The sequence below is a fragment of the Motacilla alba genome, chromosome 5, assembly GCF_015832195.1.
Source record: "Motacilla alba alba isolate MOTALB_02 chromosome 5, Motacilla_alba_V1.0_pri, whole genome shotgun sequence".
Classification (NCBI taxonomy): Eukaryota; Metazoa; Chordata; class Aves; order Passeriformes; family Motacillidae; genus Motacilla; species Motacilla alba.
The window spans coordinates 26,445,827-26,466,903 of NC_052020.1; the positions used below are offsets into that span (position 1 = coordinate 26,445,827).

Consider the following 21,077-nt stretch of genomic DNA (forward strand, 5'->3'; position numbering starts at 1 on the left):
AAAAAAACAAGTTGGCACCATTGCCCAGGCAGAAATGGCACAAAACACCAAGATCTCCATGGATACTACAGTAACAGAGGAAAGAAGAACAAAACAGGATTTCAGATCAATTTTAATACAGACAAAATGCTTGACAGCCTTGCTAGAGCTAAAATAAAATGGTAGAGCTAAAATAAATGGAAGACAGTGAGCAAGCCCCAGTTCTCAAGATTACTCCTGAAGATTACCAGCGTTGCTGATTGATGTTTATTTAGAAACATTTATTCAGGGTGGTTTTTTGGGGGGGAAGAGTACACAAGCAAGATGAAAGGCAGCTGAAAAAAAACCGAAACAAACATACATGAAGTCCTGCAAAAGAGTAAATTATGAAGAACATCTAAAAAGACGTGTCTTACATTCATGCAGTCTAATTGATCTGAAAAATGTTTTTTCTTGATCAACCAATGCTAATCATTATCAATGCTAAAAATTAAATCTTTGTCCTATGACAAATTATATGAGAAAATATAGTTACAAATAAACAATATTGAATTAGAAACTTCTAATATCTTAAGTTGTTTGACAATATTATGTTAAATAACAAAGAGTGATGTGAAGTGACAAGCTTTTTCACCTAAACTCATACTTAAGATGGGAAGAAAAAATCTCAACAGTAAATGGGCAGCAGTTAGTAAACTGAATTGATAGCAAAGAATAGAAATTATGAAACTATGCAGTTGCTATAGAAAAGTTTAAAATGGTGTGTGTACATATATATTAAAAAATATTCAAAATACCATAAAACGACTTCTGTCAGGAGCAAAGTGGGTCAATTGTCTAGATTTCCAAGCAGGCAAAATTATAATACCCTCAGGAGAAAAAGCGAAAGTTTACACGCTGTATTTGTAAGGAAGCAGGATGAGGCACGGATCTCTTCGTACGCCTGGGTTTCGTTCTGGTTTAACCTGGGCATTTCCAGGCACCCCCGCGGCTGGAGGGGCAAGCGGGAACGCTCAGGGCCCAGGCAGCGGGGGGAGAGCCGGGATCCCCCGGCCTCGCCGGATAAAACCTCCAGCACAAAAGGAGCGCCCACCCCCGGCCCCGCTAGCACCGGTCCTCCGAGCCGAGCGCGGGGCGGCCCGGCCGCCGGGGAGGTGGACGCGGAAGTGCCGGGGCTGGCGGCGCAGGGCCCTCCCGGGGCGGGCGCGGTGGCGGCGCGGCGCAGGATGCTGGGGCTGGCGGCGGGGCTGCTGGCGGCGGCCGCCGTGGCGCTGCTGCTGGACTGGTACGGGCCGCCGGGGGCGCCGCCGGCCCCGGGGCAGCGCCGCCGCTGGGCCCCGCAGCCCGCGCCCGGGGCGGCCGCCGCCAGCCTGCTCTGGGTCGTGCAGGTGAGCGGGGCCGGGCGGGCGAGGGGCGGCCGAGCCGCGGGCAGGCGGAGGCGCGCAGTCGAGCCCAGGTTGCAGGCGTTTGGCCAGGCTGCCCGAAAGGTCGCGTGGAGGAATACGTTCAGTGCCGGCAGCTCCGCGTGCAGCTGCAAGGCGAGCTGCAGGCTGAGCGCTGGAGGGCGGGAGCCCGAGGCGAAAGGCCGGGACCTGTGAAATCCTTTACACAGCGAAGGACACAGGACAGGGGACCTGTGGCCCGGCCAGAGGGCCGAACACTCAGAAACGGCAGGAGCCCATGACCCCTAGACTTGCCTGCTCTCCGACTGTGAGGGTCTAAAAGCCCGGAGATTCCTTTCTTTGGGGCACCTTCTCAGAGGTACACAAGTAGAACTGTTATTTTGTTAACTGCTGCTCCAAGATTAAATTATTTTAATGATCCTGAAGTCCGAGACCCTGCTATGGGAAACCTGCGGCTGAGCTGGCAAGGAAACCTGGTCTGACTGTGAGTGGGGGTGTAGCTGTGAAGGGGCCTCGGTCCCAGGTGGTGTGAGTGACTGCCAGAGTTGCTCCTGGATGGTTGTGTAGAGAAGTTTCCTTATCACACAGACAGATGTGTGTAGTGGAAGTGGATAATTAAAAATCACCTAATTATTACACTACCCTATATATTGCATCAGTACCTGTTACGGTATTATCTAATATCCTGGGGAGAAATGCAGGCTCTGCCTGTCCCTTTCCCCATCCAAAACCTCAGAAAAGTTGTGTGGCTGAGAAAATAGCTTTACTGATTTATAGCAGTAGAAGGTACTGTGCCAGTATTCAGAAGGTTAAATGTACACAGCTTTGTTTCCAGGTTAAACATAAAATCCAAGTTGACCTAGAATAGTCCTGGGAGCAAATTGTCACATCTTAGGGCTTCCGTGGCCTCTTCTGACTTCTCCCCAGAGCATTCCCGAAGCACGCAGTGTAGAACTAGCCACAAAGATGTTTACGTATTTGTAGTTCACCTATGGCTGAAATGTCAGAGGGATTGCTGTGCATTTCCTTGTAACAAATAGCTACTTTTACTGTTTTGTTATCATTCTCATCCTCAAGAACATTTTGCCTGACTTTATTAGCTGCAGGCAATGCTCTTAGTGGACGAGCTGGCATATAGAAGTCTTTTGGTTCTCACTAATTGGTGGTGTAATTTTTTTTCAGTAATTTTTCCATAAGTGACTTAAAGCTTATTTTTACTGCAGAGTATAAGTATCAAGAGATATGCTTGAAATAATGTAAGGAAAGCCCCTGTCCTGAGCTGCTGTCTTGTGAAGAGTCAGATACAGCAGCATATAGCAGCTGCAGAACTATACTGACAAGCAGCATGCAGAGGCCCATGTTTCTCTTGCTGTGTTCTCTCTGGTTGTGTCACTTCAAGTGGAGTTCTCCCAAGGATAGGTCACAGCACAGCTAATTTGAGACTTGGCTTTACTTTCAAGTGGCTATGTTCTCTTTCAGACGTGCCCTTTAACAGCTGCTTTATCATTGACCTAACTTGGAAACTAATCGAGCACCAAATCCAGCCTTGTGCCTGATGACGTTATGGGAAACAGGCTTCAGGCTCCCTGGTGATTCCATGGGTCTAGCCTAGGTCACTGAATACAGCTCAAGATGGTCAGTTCTTCCCCCAGCAGTTCCTGTCTTGTTTTTCTTCCCATACACAGGACTATCTCTTCTTAAAGGAACTAAATCACAGTGTTTCTACTTTAATCTTCTATTAAAGGCTCATCCACCTTTATTGTAGCAGAATTTCCTTTCTTACCCACTGCCAAGGAGACACTCTAGTTCAGTATTTGACAAGCATATAATTATTTCTCCCGTTTCTGTCAGTTGAAAGCATTCTACTGCTGCTCTAGACCTTGTAGTTCTCCCTCGTTAACGCCTGCCTCTCCTGAACCACATCTTTGCTAGATAAGGAATGTTGACTCTGATTTTTCTTCACCCCTAAATCTCTTCCAACCCATTTTGATGAAAGTAACTGCCTATGATGCAATGAGAGGCCAAATAGCCACATCAGTCAGAGGGAGGGGAAAGAGCAGCAAATGGGCTTTCACCTACATTTTGAAAAGTAAATAAGAGCATTTCAAGCTTTTCATCTTGCCCACTGTCTTTTTATTGGAATATCATCTGAAATGAATTTAAAATTAAAAAAAAAAAAAGAAAGAAGCTTCACTTCTGAGATCTTCATATGTCATGGCTGTTAGTGATGAAAGAAACTTAGTCCCAGCTCTCAGAAGTCCCAGGACACTGTAACTCTTAGAAATTACAAGTTGAACCCTTTTAAATATCTTAAACTCATGGGGGAGAAAAGTGGGAAGGTCATTGTAGGAAAGGAGGCTTCTGAACCACTCTCTGCTGTAAGGTTGGAAATTTACATTTGCTGCAGTTACTGGTAGAGCATGAATAAGGTTTTTTGTAAAACTGTTTTTTCTCAAGAATGAAAACTGTAGAAGTTTTGATTTTCTCTGTTTGATTGCTGAGATAAATTAATTGCAAAGCCACGGGCTGAAAAGAAGCAAAACAAGTTGTGTCCTTGTCAATGATTAAATGAGGTTTGATGTATCAAGGTAGTTTTGCTGTGCTCTTTGCCTCACAGTAGTTTGAATGCATCAATGAAAGTGAAGATAAAGTTATATCTAAAAGTGTTTGCCTTCTTTAGCATGCAGTTCTGATCTAGGCCAAAATTCCATGTCATTCTGAATGGGGAGTTTTCCTAAGCAGAATTTAAAAACTGTATTCAGGTAATATTTTCTTCATATACAGTCATGTATATTCGTGACTGAATAAGTAGAAGTAAATAATTTTTCTCCATGATATTTTATCTGGATTTTTCAAAAACTACAAGCTCTACAAGAACAGGTTTATTAAACTCAATGTAAAAGTTAATGTTTTTCTTTCCAAATGTTATTATCAGATGAGCATTTGCTTAGTGCTTTTTGAGCATCAAAAACCATTTGTTCAAACCAAGGAAGACAATTAATTAATTGACTGAAGTAGAATGGAAAGTGGAATTGAAGCCATTCACACAAGGGTTTTGGTTTTTTTTGTACAGTACTGAAAAGCCACAATGTAAAAAAATAGAAAAATCTTACATTTCTTATTCTCCCCAAACCATTCTTCTGATGTGAGGGCTTTGACTGATTCAGGAATGAACAGTATCTTTTACAGTTACATACAAATCATATCATCATTTCTTAGGCAATCTTTGCCTTCTTGAAGGCACATGGAATGGGATCTAAACACACTTGTTTGATCCGTTAAAATGCTTGGATAGAAGGTCAAAAAATCCTTCCACTCAGCTACTGGAAATGTCACACCAGGTACAAAATAAATTTTCAGTACATTTCAAGTTCTAGGTGGCTTTAACCTATTGCTTTGCAGAACTACTTTGAATTCTTACTTGCAGCAAGTTTCTGTATTGCACAGAAACTCCCAGAATTTGAAAGGCAACAGGCCACTTGCTGTCATCACAATTTACTGCGGATACCTAAGTATTTCCTCATACTTTTGTATGCTCTTAGTTTTAAGGGAATTTTCTTGATGTAAATGTGATTTTAGGGGTTAGAGTTGCAATATCATTTGCTTGTTCTGCTTTCGTTCTCTCTTAGTCACCCACTTCTGTTTCTCCCTGTATCCCTTACATTGACATGAATCACTGTAACTGCTCTTATGTTGCATTCTTATGTATACTTGGCTTTGCAGAACAACCTGGATAGCAATAACCCTCTACTTGGGGCAGTGTTTCACTCTTCTCTTTTGCAGGTGTCAGATATTCATATCAGCAAATTTCGGGATCCCAAACGAGCTCCTGACTTTGAAAAATTCTGTTCTGAAACAATTGATGTAATTCAGCCAGCACTTGTTCTAGCAACAGGTAAGCAGTTGAAAAGTGTGAATTTCCTGTTGAGTGTACTGTCAAAGGAACAGCAAATAGGCAAAATTCTAGGATCTCAAGAGAGAACTTTAAACATATCTTAATTAATGGAAATTGAATTGCAGCTGAAGGGAGACTGCTAGAAGCTGAAAAGAATAACTTCTCAACAAGGGAATTATTATTATTATTTTCTTCAGTGTTCAGTTTCTTCAGTGAGTTTAGTGTGTTCTATGTGTAACAGACACAATCACACAAGATAGCCATTGTTTTCCCAATAGGTGTTGCTGCATTGTAGCCCTTGCTAGCAGCCACCTTCCCTCTTGTCCCGGTCATGATTCTACATTCTTTGTGTTTGAAATTACAGAAGTGAGCAATCTCTGTGGTTAGCCATTAGGATACAGTTCCTCTCTCAGAACAATCCCTGCTCATTTGTATGAAATTCACCTGTGAATTAATGTAAAATTTTATTGCTGGTTTCCATTTGAACGTATCATAAAAAGAGAGTCGAAATAAGCCTTGCCATTTCATGACAGCTTGCTATTGAAATAGATTAAGTTTTGACAAGAAAATCTAAAAGACTTGGAGCCGTTACTGTATGCAAGGCTTTAGAATCTTAATGCTAGTCCTGGAGTTTTGTTTCTACAGAGAGTTACTTATCTAATCAGTGAAAGTGCTGCAGTGATGTGGTCAATAGATGTCTGATGAGGTTGCTGCATCTGCATTGGAAGGCGTTTACCCTGATCTTGTGGACTAGATACAGAAACATGCAGATTGCACCCAGGCCTACAGCCTCTTAGTCTTGGAGGCAGGGATGACATGCTTGTCTAGTTACAGTATTTGTATAAGCTGTGTAGGCCTCTAGTTATATCTCACCTTTGTTCACTCTCAGGTGATCTGACAGATGCTAAGACAAGAGATAAACTGGGATCTGAGCAGGTAGAAGATGAGTGGATAACTTATCAGTCAATCCTGAAGAGATCAAGGGTCATGGAAAAAACCAAGTGGATAGACATCAAAGGGAATCATGGTAAGAAGAAAATGAAACATTTCTGTCTTTCCTATGATTGCAGATCACAGAATATAGAGGTAAAGTGTTAGTACTCACTAGCGTGTTAGTATTCATGAATCAGGAGAAGGGCTACATGTCTACTGAGGACACACTTTTTTTTTTTTTTTACAAGCTCTTACTGGAGTGACTATTAGTACCAGAGAGGTAAGAGTCTTTTACCTGGCAAGTGGTAGAACATGACTTCAGATGTTAGTTTCCACATCATTATTTTATATACCACATTTAATGGAGGGACAAACTGTAATCTTGCCATACTGAAGAAATAGTTTGCTTTTCATAGATTTCCCTCTCACAGATTTAGGTTTAAAAGGTGTCACATGTCCAGCAGCTAAAGGAAATTTGGTTTCTTTTGAATAGAAGGGGAGTCACGGGAGTTTATATCCATCAGCTGTTGCCACATGTTGTAAGCATTCAAACACAAGGTGACAATCTAACAATCATGTAGGCTGTATAAACAGGCTGTACAGGAAGCTGCACTGGGGGGAAAAAAGTGCATGCTTTGTCATATATACTCATTTTCCTATTAGGCTTCTGTTAGCAGCATTAATGGAGAAATGGAACTGTTGCAGTACAGACTTCCCCAAGCTGATGTCTGTTCTACACACGCTATTCTCTGGATGAGATGCTATGACTACTTTATTTTCCATGACTGAGTTAAGTCTTACAGAGCATGCACCCAGTCCAAAAATGCTCTTGAAAAGTTCTGTGGTTAAAATGGTGAGGTTTCGTTTTTGGCTGCTCAATAACAATTTCTATTCCCACAATGCCTTTATCTTTGAATTGAAACTTGAATGAGAAAACTGTTGCCATTTAACTGCATTGAGTATATAATGTCTCCTCTGCACAGTTAGTCTGCTTGTCAATCATGCATTTTTTAAAAAGTTGCTCTTCAGCACCTGCTGAGACTGCTTTATCTCAACATTACCTAGTTAGATACAGGGGCCAATGATCAATTTGATCTGAAAGTTTCCTTATTTCCTTTTTTACTGTCTTACAGATTCATTTAACATTCCACGCCTGGATAGTGTTCAGAATTATTACAGGTACTTTTATTTACCATACAGTCGCAGCTATATTCAAGGTCAAATTCACTAAACAATATTCTGGTTTCAGTTATCACATATATGCTTTTTCACTGACTTTCCTATAGCCCAGGCTCATATCAACTATTCCCTCTGTCTTTTGCATTGTCAGTTAGTAGAGCAGAATCTATTTAGAAAATAGAGCATTCTTTGTGCAGATTTCTTATCTCTTACCCTTCTGTGTTTCATAATTGAGTATGTTAAATCTGTCAATGTCTACAAAATTTTCAGTCACACTCTAGGAGAGAGGAGATTGAAGAGTGAAATGGAGTTGTTTTTTCAATATATAAAAATATAAATGTATTTTAAAATATTAAAATTGTAAAAATTTTTTGCAGAAGCAAAAATAGAAGCTAGGAAAAACAGTTATTCAATACCACATTCTGGTGTTCATTATGCCTTAAAATTAAAGAGGACGATGGGTTGTATTGAAATACAATATTTTACACAAAAACATATAAACATTATATGTTCACAGCATTAGCAGAGGATTAATCAACAGTTACACATATTCAAAGTGGGACTAAAGGATGAAATTTTATTGAAGTTGATGATGTTCATAAAGATAATGCTAACTTAAAATATTTTGAAAGGGTTTTTATGGCATTAGAAGTATTGAAAACTTGTTTTTAATATAATGGCTTGTATTCTAGTCAGGTCAACCTTTCTGGCAATTTTTTTGTTCTGAATGGTGGAGGAACAGGGACATGAACTGATTTCTGGATGGCTGTGCTCAAATTATATTCATCATCTGAACTCAGGAATGTTTTAGCCTCCACATATCATGCAGGAGTAAAACAAAACTCAAACAACTGAAAGAAACCCAAAATGCACACAAAATACCCACCCCAAAACCCCAAAAGAAATTAAAAAAAAATCAACAACAACAACCTAAATTTCATTAATTGTAGTGATTATCAGATTAACTCACAATCATTTTAGTTACAGAATTTAATCCTTAATAGAGCATTTTAGCAGTTAGTTGAAATGTCATGTCTTCACTAGTGGAAGATATGTACAATTCCCATCTAGCATAAAGTATCAAAAGCACTTCAGTTTTGTAAGTCAGAAATAGTGAAATTACCTGTTGTCAATTGAAAGAGAGAAAGCAATGTATGTTTGTCATGGCTACAAACTTTCCTAACAGCAGTATTTCCATCTTATTTTGTTAGGAAATACTCTGCCTGGCGTAAAGATGGCTCTTTCCACTACATTCACAGTACCTCTTTTGGGAATTATTCATTCATCTGCGTGGATGCCACACTCAGCCCAGGCCCTAAGAGACCCTATAACTTTTTTGGGATTTTAAACATGGTATTGTATAACTCTTTGCATTCCATTTTGCTGGCTGTTTTATTTCTGTAGTGGTTTGTTTGGAGGTTTGGGTTTTTTTTAGTATAGAAAAATTGTTTGAAAGATTTGTGTTCATCTATAAGAATGTTTACATTTTTAAGTTATAATGCATGTGAGACATTTATTTAGCAAAATGGATTTGTCACCTGCCTGTTTCAGAATCAAATGGCAGAGCTGTCTTTGATGGCAACAGAAAGTCTACACAGCAACCATACTATCTGGTTTGGCCACTACCCCACCTCAACAATCATCTCCCCATCCCCTGGAATACGAACACTAATGAGGTAAGATCTTCTTACCCTATATGTTTTCAGCATGAAGTACATTTTTTGCCTGCCTTCACATGCTCAGATCTCACTTTTCAGGTTTTCTGCAGTGATATTTCCTTCCCACCCAAATAATCACAATTCTTATTAGTTCTGCCACAGCCTATTTATGTGGACATCTCCACACAATGGGTGGGCTGATGCCAGTCTTGCACAGTCAACACCGTGGTGGCACTCTGGAACTTGAACTGGGAGACTGGATGGATAATAGGAGGTAAGAAAAGCCCATATGAACAAATTATTATACCAAACCTACCTGCTGTACTGTGATTCCCTTTTATGCTGTGTGGTGAATTGGAAAGAAGCATGAGATCAGCCTGACTGGTTATTACTTATTCGTGCTTTTGAAAAAAAAGGCCTTGTGTGTATGTTTGGGATTTTTCCCCATACCAACAGTATGATAATAAATTAAATAATTTTTTATTAATTCTTGATATTTAAAAATTAAAAAGGGGACATTTAAATGTCCCTTTAGTATGTTTGAAGTATTCAAATGTGGGCAAATAAATTGTAATAAAATTTAGCATCACTGCTTCAAAACCATATGCTCTGCAGTAGCTGTTAGAATTCCTGACACAGAAATAGTCCACCTGAGAAATCTTACCTTACTTGCGTATCAAAAAGTGTCTGATGCTACATGTAGTGAATAGTAGTATATTAGCTTTTATTCTGCAGTAATCCTAAGAAAGATTCTGCTATGAATACAAGGGAAGAGCTCACTGGGGCCGTTGTCCTGATCTAGAGTACCTACACAGACACTGTGGAAATGTACATTATATTTGAGTTCTTTGTTGTAATGTTCATCTATCTGATTCATGTGCAAAATTCCATAGATCTTCACACTTGGAATACTTTGAGTACTGCTTCCATGATTTATAATAAAATTAACCTCATCAGAGGTAAGCAACTGTATAGTTAATACAGCAGAGTTGGAAAATATAAGATCAACTACAGAAGAGAATAAATGGAAAATAAAGCCAGGTTCTTCAGGAACTTGAGAAGCATGGAAATCAGCTGTTCACAAAGCACTTTGTATTAACAAAATTTTTTCCCTTTCATTATAGATACAGGATCCTCGCCTTTGATCATGACCTCCTCAGCTTCGCAGATCTCAACTTTGAAGAGTGGCCTGCAGTTCTCATCACCAATCCCAAATCCTTCCTTTACAGCAGTTCTACTCATGAACCATTAGTCAGAATTCTTTATTCCACTCATATCAGGTACCCTGCAATGTCTTGATTTCACAATATTTAATTATATTTATATGTATACACACAAAATCTTTTTTTAAATGTGTGTCTACTGTTCTCAGAATTCATTTTTCTCTGGAAGATTGTTCCAGAGAGCTTGCTTTGTATCATGTCTGTGATAAAAAGTTTGTGTAGTAGTAATTCGTGTTTGTTTTATTTATGCAGTTATTTCCCCTAAGGTCAAACAAACTTTATGTAACAAAAGCTGATCAATTAATATGTAATTAAAATAGATTCATATGTAATCAATATGCAAAGATTATTATGTAATCTGTGTTATTTATCTCACATGTGCACATCAATTCTGCTAATTTCAGGATTTTGTCTATGTATTTTTCTAAATGTTTTCTCTATTCACTTCACTTTTTAGCTTTGTCTTTTCAATTCTACATCCTTTGTATACTAAAGCATGAGAAGCATCTGCCAATTTTCATATTAATTTTAAATCTCTCCGTCTTTCCTTTTTTTACCTTATCTATTTAATTTTTACATTTATATTTCAGATTTTTAGGCCCTTTTCAGCATTTTATATTTGCTGTAAGACTAATCTGCTTGAAATACTGCACGCACAGGGTTACAATAAAAAGAAGTTTGTCATACTTTTCAGTTAGGGAGCAGTATCCTACTAGATGTCCTAATTACTTTCCAGTTTCATAGTCAGAACCTTATCTGAACATTCTTATGATTATATTAAATATGTGAACTGGTAGAATTATTCACCATAACTGTATGAAACACCTTCATTTGACTAAAACATGCTCTGTAATGCCATTCATATTACCAGAAATGAAAGGAATTGCATGTGCAGTATTTTGAGTGTGTATTAGTATCACTGTTTCTATGAATATAAGCACTACTGCCAAGTGACAATACATTTATTGGTATCTGAGATCTGTAATATCAGTCTTGCATTCCACTCCATTTGTCCTAAATGCAGTAACAAACTCTGAGAGGTTATATTCTGACCAGCAAAAAGAAAAATGGGAAAAAAAAAAGGGAAAAAACCCCACTCCCAACAACAAAGGACTTTAGAGAGAGAGAGCCTGGCAATTTTTTTATGAAGCCATCTACAAGTGTTTGGTTATGTTTCTATATGTGCTGGAGGGTGCATCCCATTTGTGTTAGCAAATGCTTTGAAGCAAGAGTTCTAAAATTATTTCTGTTAAGGTCTTACAACTTCTGCCACTTTTTGGTCTGTTCCAAAGCCAGTTTTCTATCCTGTTCTTTTGTGTAGTGCCATACAGAACTATTTTAACTGTAGGAAAAACCTACCATGTTACCATTAGCAATACAGATATTTCACTGTTGTAATTTCTAAATCTTTTGAACTCTTTACTACAAGGCAGCCTAACCTTTAGGGACTTTTTCTTAAGGAAATAATGACATATCTGCAAGTCCAGTAACAAATCTGTTTCTTTTGCTCTGTATTTGCTCCTTAGAATTCTGGCATTTTCTCCTTCTGTCATTATCTCTGTCAAAGTCTACATAGATGGAGTTCACCTGGGGAATGCACATCAGGTGTCTGGCCCTCTCTATGTGCTGAAGTGGAGCCCAAAAAACTACAGTGAAGGGTTCCATCACATAGATGTGACTGTCCAGGTAAGGTACCTGTTGGCATTCTTTGTATTTTTTTTTTCTTGCCATGACTTCTCTATCACCCTCCTGCCTCACATAACTAGGAACAAAATACATGATAACAGACTTACTTTCATATTTGTCTGATTACAAAACCCAAAGGATTTAATAAAGGAATAAACATTTACTGCTAAGCACCAAAATATTCATAAAGCTGCTGGGATAAAGAAAGAAATATTATTTTTCATAAGAAGGAAAATAAGACATGACAGAAGTGCAAACTTGAATTGAAATTGGCCAGAGATGTCAAAAATTACAAGAAAGGATTCTAAAGGTGGATAAACAACAAGCAGAAACAGAAGGAAAATACTGGTCAGGTGTTAAACAGCAGAGGTGAATCGGTCACCAACAGCTCTGACAAGGCAGAGGTTCTCAACACTTTCTTCACCTCTGTCTGTACTAGCAGTGTTGGGCCTCAGGCTTTAGAACAAGGATCAAGGTTGGTGCAGAGACCCACTGTCAATGAAAGAAGAGTTGGAGTAAGACCTGTCACCGGAGCTTGATCCTACAGATCAATGGGCCCTGACAGCTTCCACTCCAGAGTGTTAAGAGACCTGGTTGACATCTTTGTGAGGCCACTCTCCATAGTCTTGGAAAAGTTGTGGAGATCAGGGGGCATCCAAGAAGACTGGCAGAAGGCTAAAGACTCTCTTGTCTATAAGAAGAGCTTAAGGGAGGATCCAGGAAATTATAGGCTCCTTAGTCTTGTACCAGTCCCTGGGAAAATTAGGAAATAAATCCTTGTGGGGGGCTTTCTCAAGTCAGATGAAGCACATGACTGGGAAGAGCCAACACAGATTAACCAAGGGCAAGTGGTGGGCCAAGAAGAATATGATGAAGTTCATAAAGGAGAAGTGTAAGGACTTGCACCTGGGAAAACATAATCCAGGAGTGCAGCACAGGCTGTGATCTGCCTGGCTGGGAGTAGCTCTCTGAAAAGGGACCTCAGTGTCCTGGTGGACCACAAGCTCAGTGTGAATGGAACAGTGTGCTGGTGCAGCAGAGAAAATTTACTGGATGCTGGGGTGCATCCACAAGGGCATCACCAGCCAAGTCACTATCCTGCTCTACTGAGTGCTTGCCAGGCCACATCTGGAACACTGTGCTCAAACTGTTGAATAAATATAAACAATAATCAATAAATAAATGTTTGTTTATATGGGTTTATGGCAATACACCAGAAATTAAGCGCAACAGAATTTCAAAATATTTTAATATGGGCTATTACCTAGAATTGAACTTTCAGAAAACAATTGGGGGGGGGCAATAAACAGTCACAGTCTTCCATAAGTTGCTGGATCTCTGACAGGCTCTTCTTCATGTGTAGTACTTTCAGATTATGATTTTATAATCACCAATTTACTTGAAACTGCAGAATTGGCTGCAAGTAATCCTTTGTAGGTAGAATTTAATACAGCAGTATGCCAGAGAGGCATACATCAATTGTATCTTTCTAGAAAAGCTGCAATGATAATTAGGAACTTTAACTAGACAGTTTTTTGTACCACTGCTATGTAATTGCTCTCATTTTATGTCAATCTAGGATGCTTCAGGAAGAATTGGCACACAGGGACATTTATTTGGTATGGAAGAAAACCTCTCTCTTAGATTTGACTTTTGGTCATCTGTTATTCTTCTCACTGACCACTATGTTCTAGTAAGTACTTTCAGCAAAACAGCTGTTAGTCCATGTTGGTTTCCCAATCTGCAGTAGGCATTTTCGTAATTTCTGAAGGAAGACTTAAATGCAGTTTACTTTTTCCAGATATGACTCTTTTGGAATTCCAAAACATTTTAAGTTCCTCAAGTTTCACACTTCAACCACAAATGTGCAACAACACTTTATACAAAGTTGACATCCTGGATTTAGTTCCAATTATCCATTTTTGGGCATAAGCATACACACATTTTGTGCAAGCAAGAAATTGAAAAAGAGCTACTGGAGATAGTAGAAAAAGGAAACATTAAACTGAAGAGAAATTCCCTGGGAACTGTTGCAATATGTTTTCTGGAAAGAATGCTGCAAATATTCTTATTGTCAGGTGCTGACATTATAGCTGAAGTGAAGTGGAGGGCAAAATCCCCATCGACTTCGTAAGTTCCAGGTCATATCCAGATGTGTTACAGCTCAGTACATACAAAGAAGGATGTCATGTCTTAGTAGTCTAGGTGCATTTCTAGAACTACATAAGAAAGTCCACATGACTGTAGTTCTCATCATAATTGGCTCAAAATTATTCTCTTAGGTTTGTTAATCAGTCACGCATTCCACACCATGTCTTGAACTCCATTTCTCTTCAGAACAGTGCTCAGACAATGTTTTGCCCTGGAAGTGTAACTACACTTTTTCAATGGATGTGTTTACAGACTCTGTTTAAAGATTCGGGTCTATTGCTTTCAGACAGTGAGCAGAATTCAAGTCAGTACAATACAAATCCTAGAACTTAGAAACTCTTAAGTTTCCTTTTTCACTCTTCAGTTTAATGACACCAACAAGCTTTGAATAGGTGTTTCAAAGAGAATCTTTGTACCATTCTATCAGTATCCATAAGGCATGCTCCAAGGCTGCAATTATTCCAGGGCTGGCTTATAGTCAAAACTGTCTTTTCAGGCTCGAGTGCTCTTTGGACTGACTGTGCTGATTCAGATTACCTTGCTTGTTGTTTTCCGACACCTCCAAAAGCCAGCACTCAAAGGTATCAACTAATGTTTACCTGTGGTTTTTAGTTGATCTGTTTTCCCCTAAACTTTTTACTGTTGACTGTGTGCTAACAATATGGAAGTAACTGTGCTGTTAATCACCATATGTATTTTACATCTGCTACTGTGGGGTTTGATTGGTTTCTCAGAAGCTGTTGTTTCGCTTTTAAAGGAAGCTGGAAAATCTCCAATATATCAAATAAAGTAAACTAGAAACTTGAGCAGGTATCTTTGTTTAAACAAAAATTAAGTTGATTGAAGTCCAAGGTTTCATTTTAATTTTCTCACTGAAGAATCCAGTACATAGGTAAAGGAATGTTTTGTTTTGTATTAGTTCTGTATGTGTGCTTGTTTCACTACAGTTGCCACAGCATTCTCTCTCGTCTGAGTGGAGAAACAGATTTCCTTTTGCAAAGACAGTATTTGTTAACTTTTGCAAAGAACATGAACAGGATTGGGTCTTTCTCAAAATAATATTAAGGCCATTTCTGTCATAACTTGATACTTTGGTTGTGATACATCTAGTAAATGAAAATTATTACTATTAAGCTCATGGCATTTATCCTTTAAACAATCATTTGAACCACACCTTACTAATGAGATTTTTCTGGAAGCCACCTCCCTTCCTATTCATGTCAGTGTTTGTACCTTCCTTTGTACTCCTAATTGTGTAGCATCCTGAGGTAACTACAGCAACTGCTTACATAGAAAAGAATCAGATTTTCAGTTCTGATTTCAGTTGTTATGGAACTCAGCAGCTAAATATTAAAAAAGCTGACTCTGTAGTCAGCTAGGTCCATGTGGACCGTGACAGATGTTTGACAACTTAGTGAACAAGTTTGTTAGAGCTGTTGATTTCCAAAGGTGAAGCTTGCCCTCTAGGGGTTAATTCTTTGTGAGAAGGCCACATAATAGGTGTAAGTCTACAAGCTAACTTTTTATGAAGGTTCTCTTGATCTGTGAATTGTCTGCTTCAGTTAGAGAGCTACTACTGCTATTTTCTGCTAACACCACACACTTGTCAGAATAATGTCATTTTAATGCCAAGCCTTAATTTTGAGTTGCTATCAGATCTCACTAAAATAGATTTAATCAAAGGAAATTCAACAAATCTAGTCCGTGCTGACCCACCTTTCTGGGTATGCAGAGTTACTGTTTCGATTCTCTTACTTTTAATTTAATACATACTTTCTCCATGTTTTTCATTCTAGCTAACTTCATTTTCTGGGTATAGAATGGTCGTTCAGTATTATTTACATACAGTAAGTGTATTCCTTTAGAATGGCAGGTTCCTCTGCTGTTTTTAATAGAGATTGTTATATTTATTGGTTTTTTACTTTCAGTTATCACAGTAATAGTAATGCATTCCTCTGCATTTTTCTGTAGACATACCAAATATTATTTTTATATTCCTTATTTAAAAGAATGAGTAAATAATGTGCAGATTTGTTTCAGAAAGACCAGTATTATACATACATATATATCTGGGGAGGTGTTGCAAACTGAATTAAGTGTATTTTTCTTAAATGTTGTCTCTGTTTAGGAAAGCCAGGATTACTTACTCTGACTTCATATTCTCTTCATGTCTTCAGTAAAACAAACACCTTCTATTATTCAATTCTGGTTCTGAATTTATATACCATTCTGGGTAAGTAGCCTAGAGCACTGGAGGACATAAATTGGTATTTTGAAATCACACATTAGATCTTGATGAAAATTAAGAATTCTAACATCTTGGAGAACGGGGAAAATCTACTTAAGTTGCAAAATTTATGTGGAACTTTAAAAGTTAATGTCCAAAGAGACTAAAGGTTTATTTATCAGAGCCTAACTTAGAAGCCCTGCATTAATTAAACACTTAGATTGTTAAATTACTCTGAAAGCAAAGTGAGTATTTTTAAATTCAGTTTGGTTTGCACTTATTTTTTGATTGTTAGCATCAGAGCTAACAATCTGAGCTTGTTCTGCTCTGGTAACATGTTACTGAAATACCTATTTTCTTGTTAGTCTGAATAGTATGCAGAGCAACCTGTCTATTTTAATTTCTATGCTGAGGAAGGCTGGCATTGTTTTTGACCACGGTTTTCATATATCTTACTGTAATCCTGGGAAAAAGCTACACTTTTCACCTCTCCCATAAGGAAGATATTATGTGTGGTGTTGAAAATTGTCAAAGAGATGAAACTAATTCAAAAGTATTTTCATTGCATGCCACAACCCCATCATACTGTGGTATTTTCACACCAGACTGCTGTTTGCTGGATATGAAAACACGAGGCTGATTACTCTGGACAAGCAATAGGGAAGTCTCAGGGTACAAAGGGCCGTGTGGGAAAGGGCTGTGTCTCTGTTCTGTTTCCTGACGGTGATGTTTGGTTTCCTCTCTTGCAGGACCATGGTTTGTAGGTGAACTGATAGATGGCCAGATGGGGGCCTGTTTTTCCTTTGGGGTGTTTGTTGGTGGCTCCTTCTTCCAGGGCAGTATGACATTTGTGGTTGGGATTTTACAGGTGAGTAATTATAAAATAAAGGCTAAAAAACGGGGGGGGGGGGGGGGGGGGGGGGGGGGTGTGTGTGTGTGTGTGTGCTTCTCAGGGGGCTGTTTTCCATTATTTTTTTAATAGTTTTATAAAGAAAGGAGTCTTGGAAGGAGAGAGATTAGTGACCATGCCTGACTACAAGAAGTCTTTCCTTTCTGCAGATTCAAAGAAAGGAAAGAGGTTGTACATTATTTTCACAAACTTCTCTTTTTGTCTAATAAAATGATATTGCTTTGGACTCCCTGGATATCTGGATTAGAGGCTGTCTCTACAGATTTATAACTCTAAATTGTCTATACATTTTCTGGTTTTGCCCTTGGCTCACACAATGTGATTAAGCAAAAAACTGAGTGGCCAGGGCAGCCCTTGCAGCCTTAATAACCCTTCCGATCAGTAGGTGTCACCCTCCAAGCACACATGAGTCCAGGTTTCCCGGGAGTGGCTTCCCCATTAATTTAAAAGACAAAGCGTCATTCCTTGGCATTTAAGAAAAAGGACCAAACCTGCATTGCTTCCTTGTTCATGGTGTCTCCCTTGTACCCGTGTGACACTGCACTGGGCTGGGTCAGACTTAAGCTGACATACAGACTGTCTGGTTTTGCGATGTTAATTTTTTGCTAAGTCCGGCTCCCTGAATCAGTTCCAGGAAATGTCTGATGCGTGTTAGCGCCTCTTACTGCAAGGGAATGGGCAGGAATGCTTGGCCTGGGACTCAGGCACAGGCAGTCGCAGCTCTATCAGCTGCAGAGTCATGGAGGTGCATTCTGAGATTCCATCTCTGGGAATTGTACTCAGCCCTTAGAATGGGACAGCTTTATCTGTTGATATGTTTTTAAGCCTTCATAGATGTTACTCAGAACCCTTGGCTTGCTCATTGTCTTATTTTGATTTGCTCTTCCTTTTAGATGATGTTTTTCAACCTGCCATTGATGGCCTATCTGTGCTGGTGCCTGCTGCTGCGATGCCAGGGCCACAGCTTCCGTTCCCACATCCGTCACGTCCGACGCCTCGTGGCTGTGCTTGTTCACCTGGCAATGGCCCTGCTCCTGGCCTGGCAGGTCTATTCCTGCTATTTCCTGCAGCGAACATACGGCACCTTGGCGTTCTTCCTCTCCCCAATGAGAACGTGGCTGGTGGTACTGACCGCAGCTCTCATTTATAAAACCTGGACACTGAAATCATCAGAGCTCAGAACTTACATAATAGAGATAAAAAACTGTCAAAGCTCCTGAAGTACAATATAAGTACTCCAAATTCTGTCTTAAAATTCTGTCTGGTTGTACTGTCAAGGTACAACCTTATCATTTTGGGATGCTGGAATACCGTACACCCCAACCATTAGGTGGTAAGACCCAAAGCTACACCTGCACTGCTACAGAACTGTATTAAATAGTAAATGTACAATATGTTATACACACTTTCCTTGTATTATACAACATACAGTATAATACAGGTTATATAATACAGTTTTGCATTATACATCAATACAGTCAACTGTGGAATAATCTCATCAATGAGGTTTTTTTAGTGATACAGAGATAGATATGTCCATATGGATCACAAATGGAAATGTTTGCCTATTACTACTGTGAATAGAAAAATACTTTTAATTAATTATTGATTTTTATAATGCTGCAAAATATGAGCATAGGACTTGATGAGCGTCTGGATTTGTGATTCTTTGATTTTTATTTTTACAAGACTAGACCAGATGTCTTTATGAAGTAATAGTGATTACAAAGGCATTGTAGTGGCCTTCACAGTCGGAGTCCTATGCCCATACATATTTTCAGTTCATAATGCTGTATACAAGCAGATTATAGGCTGTAAGGTGTGTGTATGTATTTGTGTTCATGTTTACCTGAGCTGTGGCCTATAGCTCTTGCCCTGGGAGTGCTGACTAACTAACAGGCTCACTCTCTGGAAGGAAGGAGTTTAATTTTCCACTACTGAGGCTGCCAGTCCTTCTGCTCATGACTGGTGAAAGGACAGTGAATTATCAGTGGTGCTGTGGTTTTCAGCTTCAAAGCAAAGAACGGAGACAAAATCCTCAGGATGGGAGAGGCTGTAGGAATACTATGGTCTGATGCCTATAAAGTCTGTAATTTCTGTTTTTCTGGGTCTCAGCTGTGTTTCTGGGTATCAGCCAAACATACCAAAGAGTGACCTAAGATAACTCATTTATTTGTTTTCATTTTTTTCTAAGTTCAAAAATTATAGAACAGTTAGTTACAATAATGAAGAATGCAATGATCCAGAGCCAAGAAAGCTGAGATGCCTTGATCTGTAAAGAACACTGTGTTGCTTCACAAAAGACCGTCTGTGAGTGGAACATTTAAAATACTATAGGTAATTTTACTGTAACTTAGTTATGGCTTCTCAAGAAAAAAGAGGCTAGTTTATTTATGGTCCCTTTGGAAAAAAACAGCAGTGACTGTAGTAGAACACAGAAAAATAAACTGGAAGAAAATACTGACTACAACAAGAACTTTTGTTATTTCCAACAGGTGACAGTTTTCCTATTCCTTAATTTCTGTTCTTCATTGATATAGGAAAATAATAATGTAATACTAATAATAATGTAATGCCTTCAATGTAATAAGAAAAAGAAAGAGCACCCTTTTACACGAGTTAAATACACTGTTAAGAGAATAAAGAATGTAATTTGTTGCTACAAAACTTTGTTTTGCAAAGCTGGTAAAAAATCAGAGATGGCGCAAAATTTTTTTGTGCGATACAATACTGAGAAATTGATAATAAAATGACATTTCACAATTAAATTACTTTTATGTGATTAGAGAGAACAAGAAGTGTCTTTTGACTTGTTCCCATTGATAAATATGTTACCCAATACTTTTACTCTTAGGCTGGCCTCTCCAATAGTCTCTGCACTGCACACACTTGAACCCACTGATTGATTAGGCCCCCACACTGAGCATTCATGCATGGCTTGTGTGGAGGCTGAATTTCTTTTTTTTCTTTTTTTTTTTTTAAGAAGAGGAACAAAAGTGCACTTACCAATCTAGAAAATTCTGGGGATCCAGGAAAGCTAACACACAACTCCCTTTGGCTTCCTCAAACACCTCTCTGGAGCATTACAGCACCCCAACACTGGAGAGGATTTGCTGGGGTCCCTGATCCAAGGGGTCGGTGCACGCTGGAGACCTGTCCCCTCTGATTCGCTGCTGCGGGACAGCAGGACGATCCGGCTCTGTGGCTGTGCCACCAAAACTGCTGTTGTCCCAGCTATGGGTTCTCTCACCAGCTGTGCAAGAAGCCGATGGACACAGAGTTGAGAGGTGCATTTCCTGTGTGTGACAGAGCAGGTGACAGAGCCGGCACATCTGCAGTGCCAGTACCCGCTTTTATATACCCCAACCCCTGGAACAACAGCTTTCCCCCTGCAGTCATTGGCTATGCATTTTCTTGCCTTGATTTAAAGGCACATTACTCTTTTATTTTGCCACCCCTGCTCTAGGGGAAAGTGGCTGATGGTATTATATTTTACTATGCTAATGACTAAAGGTTAGCACAAAAGTCAAGCAAACTTCTTCTTTGGCCTTATCAGGCAGTTGTTCCTGTGTGATGTCCTTGTTTACTGGATTTATTGAGCCATCTTCCTCTGCTTTGCACAAATTTTGCAGATTTATGGAGTCATCTTTTTCTTACTTCTCTTTGCTGGAGCCTTGTTTCTTGGTTGGTTCCTCCTGGCTATCTTGCAGAGAATAGGGTTCATTGCACATACAGCACTCTTATCATCACTCTACCCAGACCAGAGTACAGTAGCAAAACTGAATTTCACTACTTTTTATCTTACTACTTTGAATCTATACTTCTGGTTGCAA

At 39.2% G+C, this 21,077-nt stretch overlaps 1 protein-coding gene across 2 annotated transcripts; it reads left to right on the forward strand.

The window, feature by feature from the left end:
- Positions 1-665: 665 nt before the first annotated feature.
- TMEM62 (transmembrane protein 62) lies at positions 666-20,036 on the forward strand. 2 transcript variants are annotated; one of them, XM_038138424.1, is made up of 14 exons: positions 666-1,367; positions 5,166-5,277; positions 6,167-6,304; positions 7,344-7,389; positions 8,601-8,742; positions 8,941-9,065; positions 9,199-9,321; positions 10,172-10,327; positions 11,797-11,956; positions 13,536-13,649; positions 14,604-14,688; positions 16,236-16,340; positions 17,084-17,202; positions 18,138-20,036. In XM_038138424.1, exons 1-14 carry the CDS (start codon positions 1,206-1,208, stop codon positions 18,462-18,464), a joined length of 1,914 nt encoding a protein of 637 aa, XP_037994352.1. In that variant the 5' UTR covers positions 666-1,205; the 3' UTR covers positions 18,465-20,036. The 2 variants fall into 2 exon arrangements, with proteins under 2 accessions (XP_037994352.1, XP_037994354.1); XM_038138426.1 differs by lacking the exon at positions 666-1,367 and adding an exon at positions 1,386-1,740.
- The last annotated feature ends 1,041 nt before the right edge of the window (positions 20,037-21,077 follow it).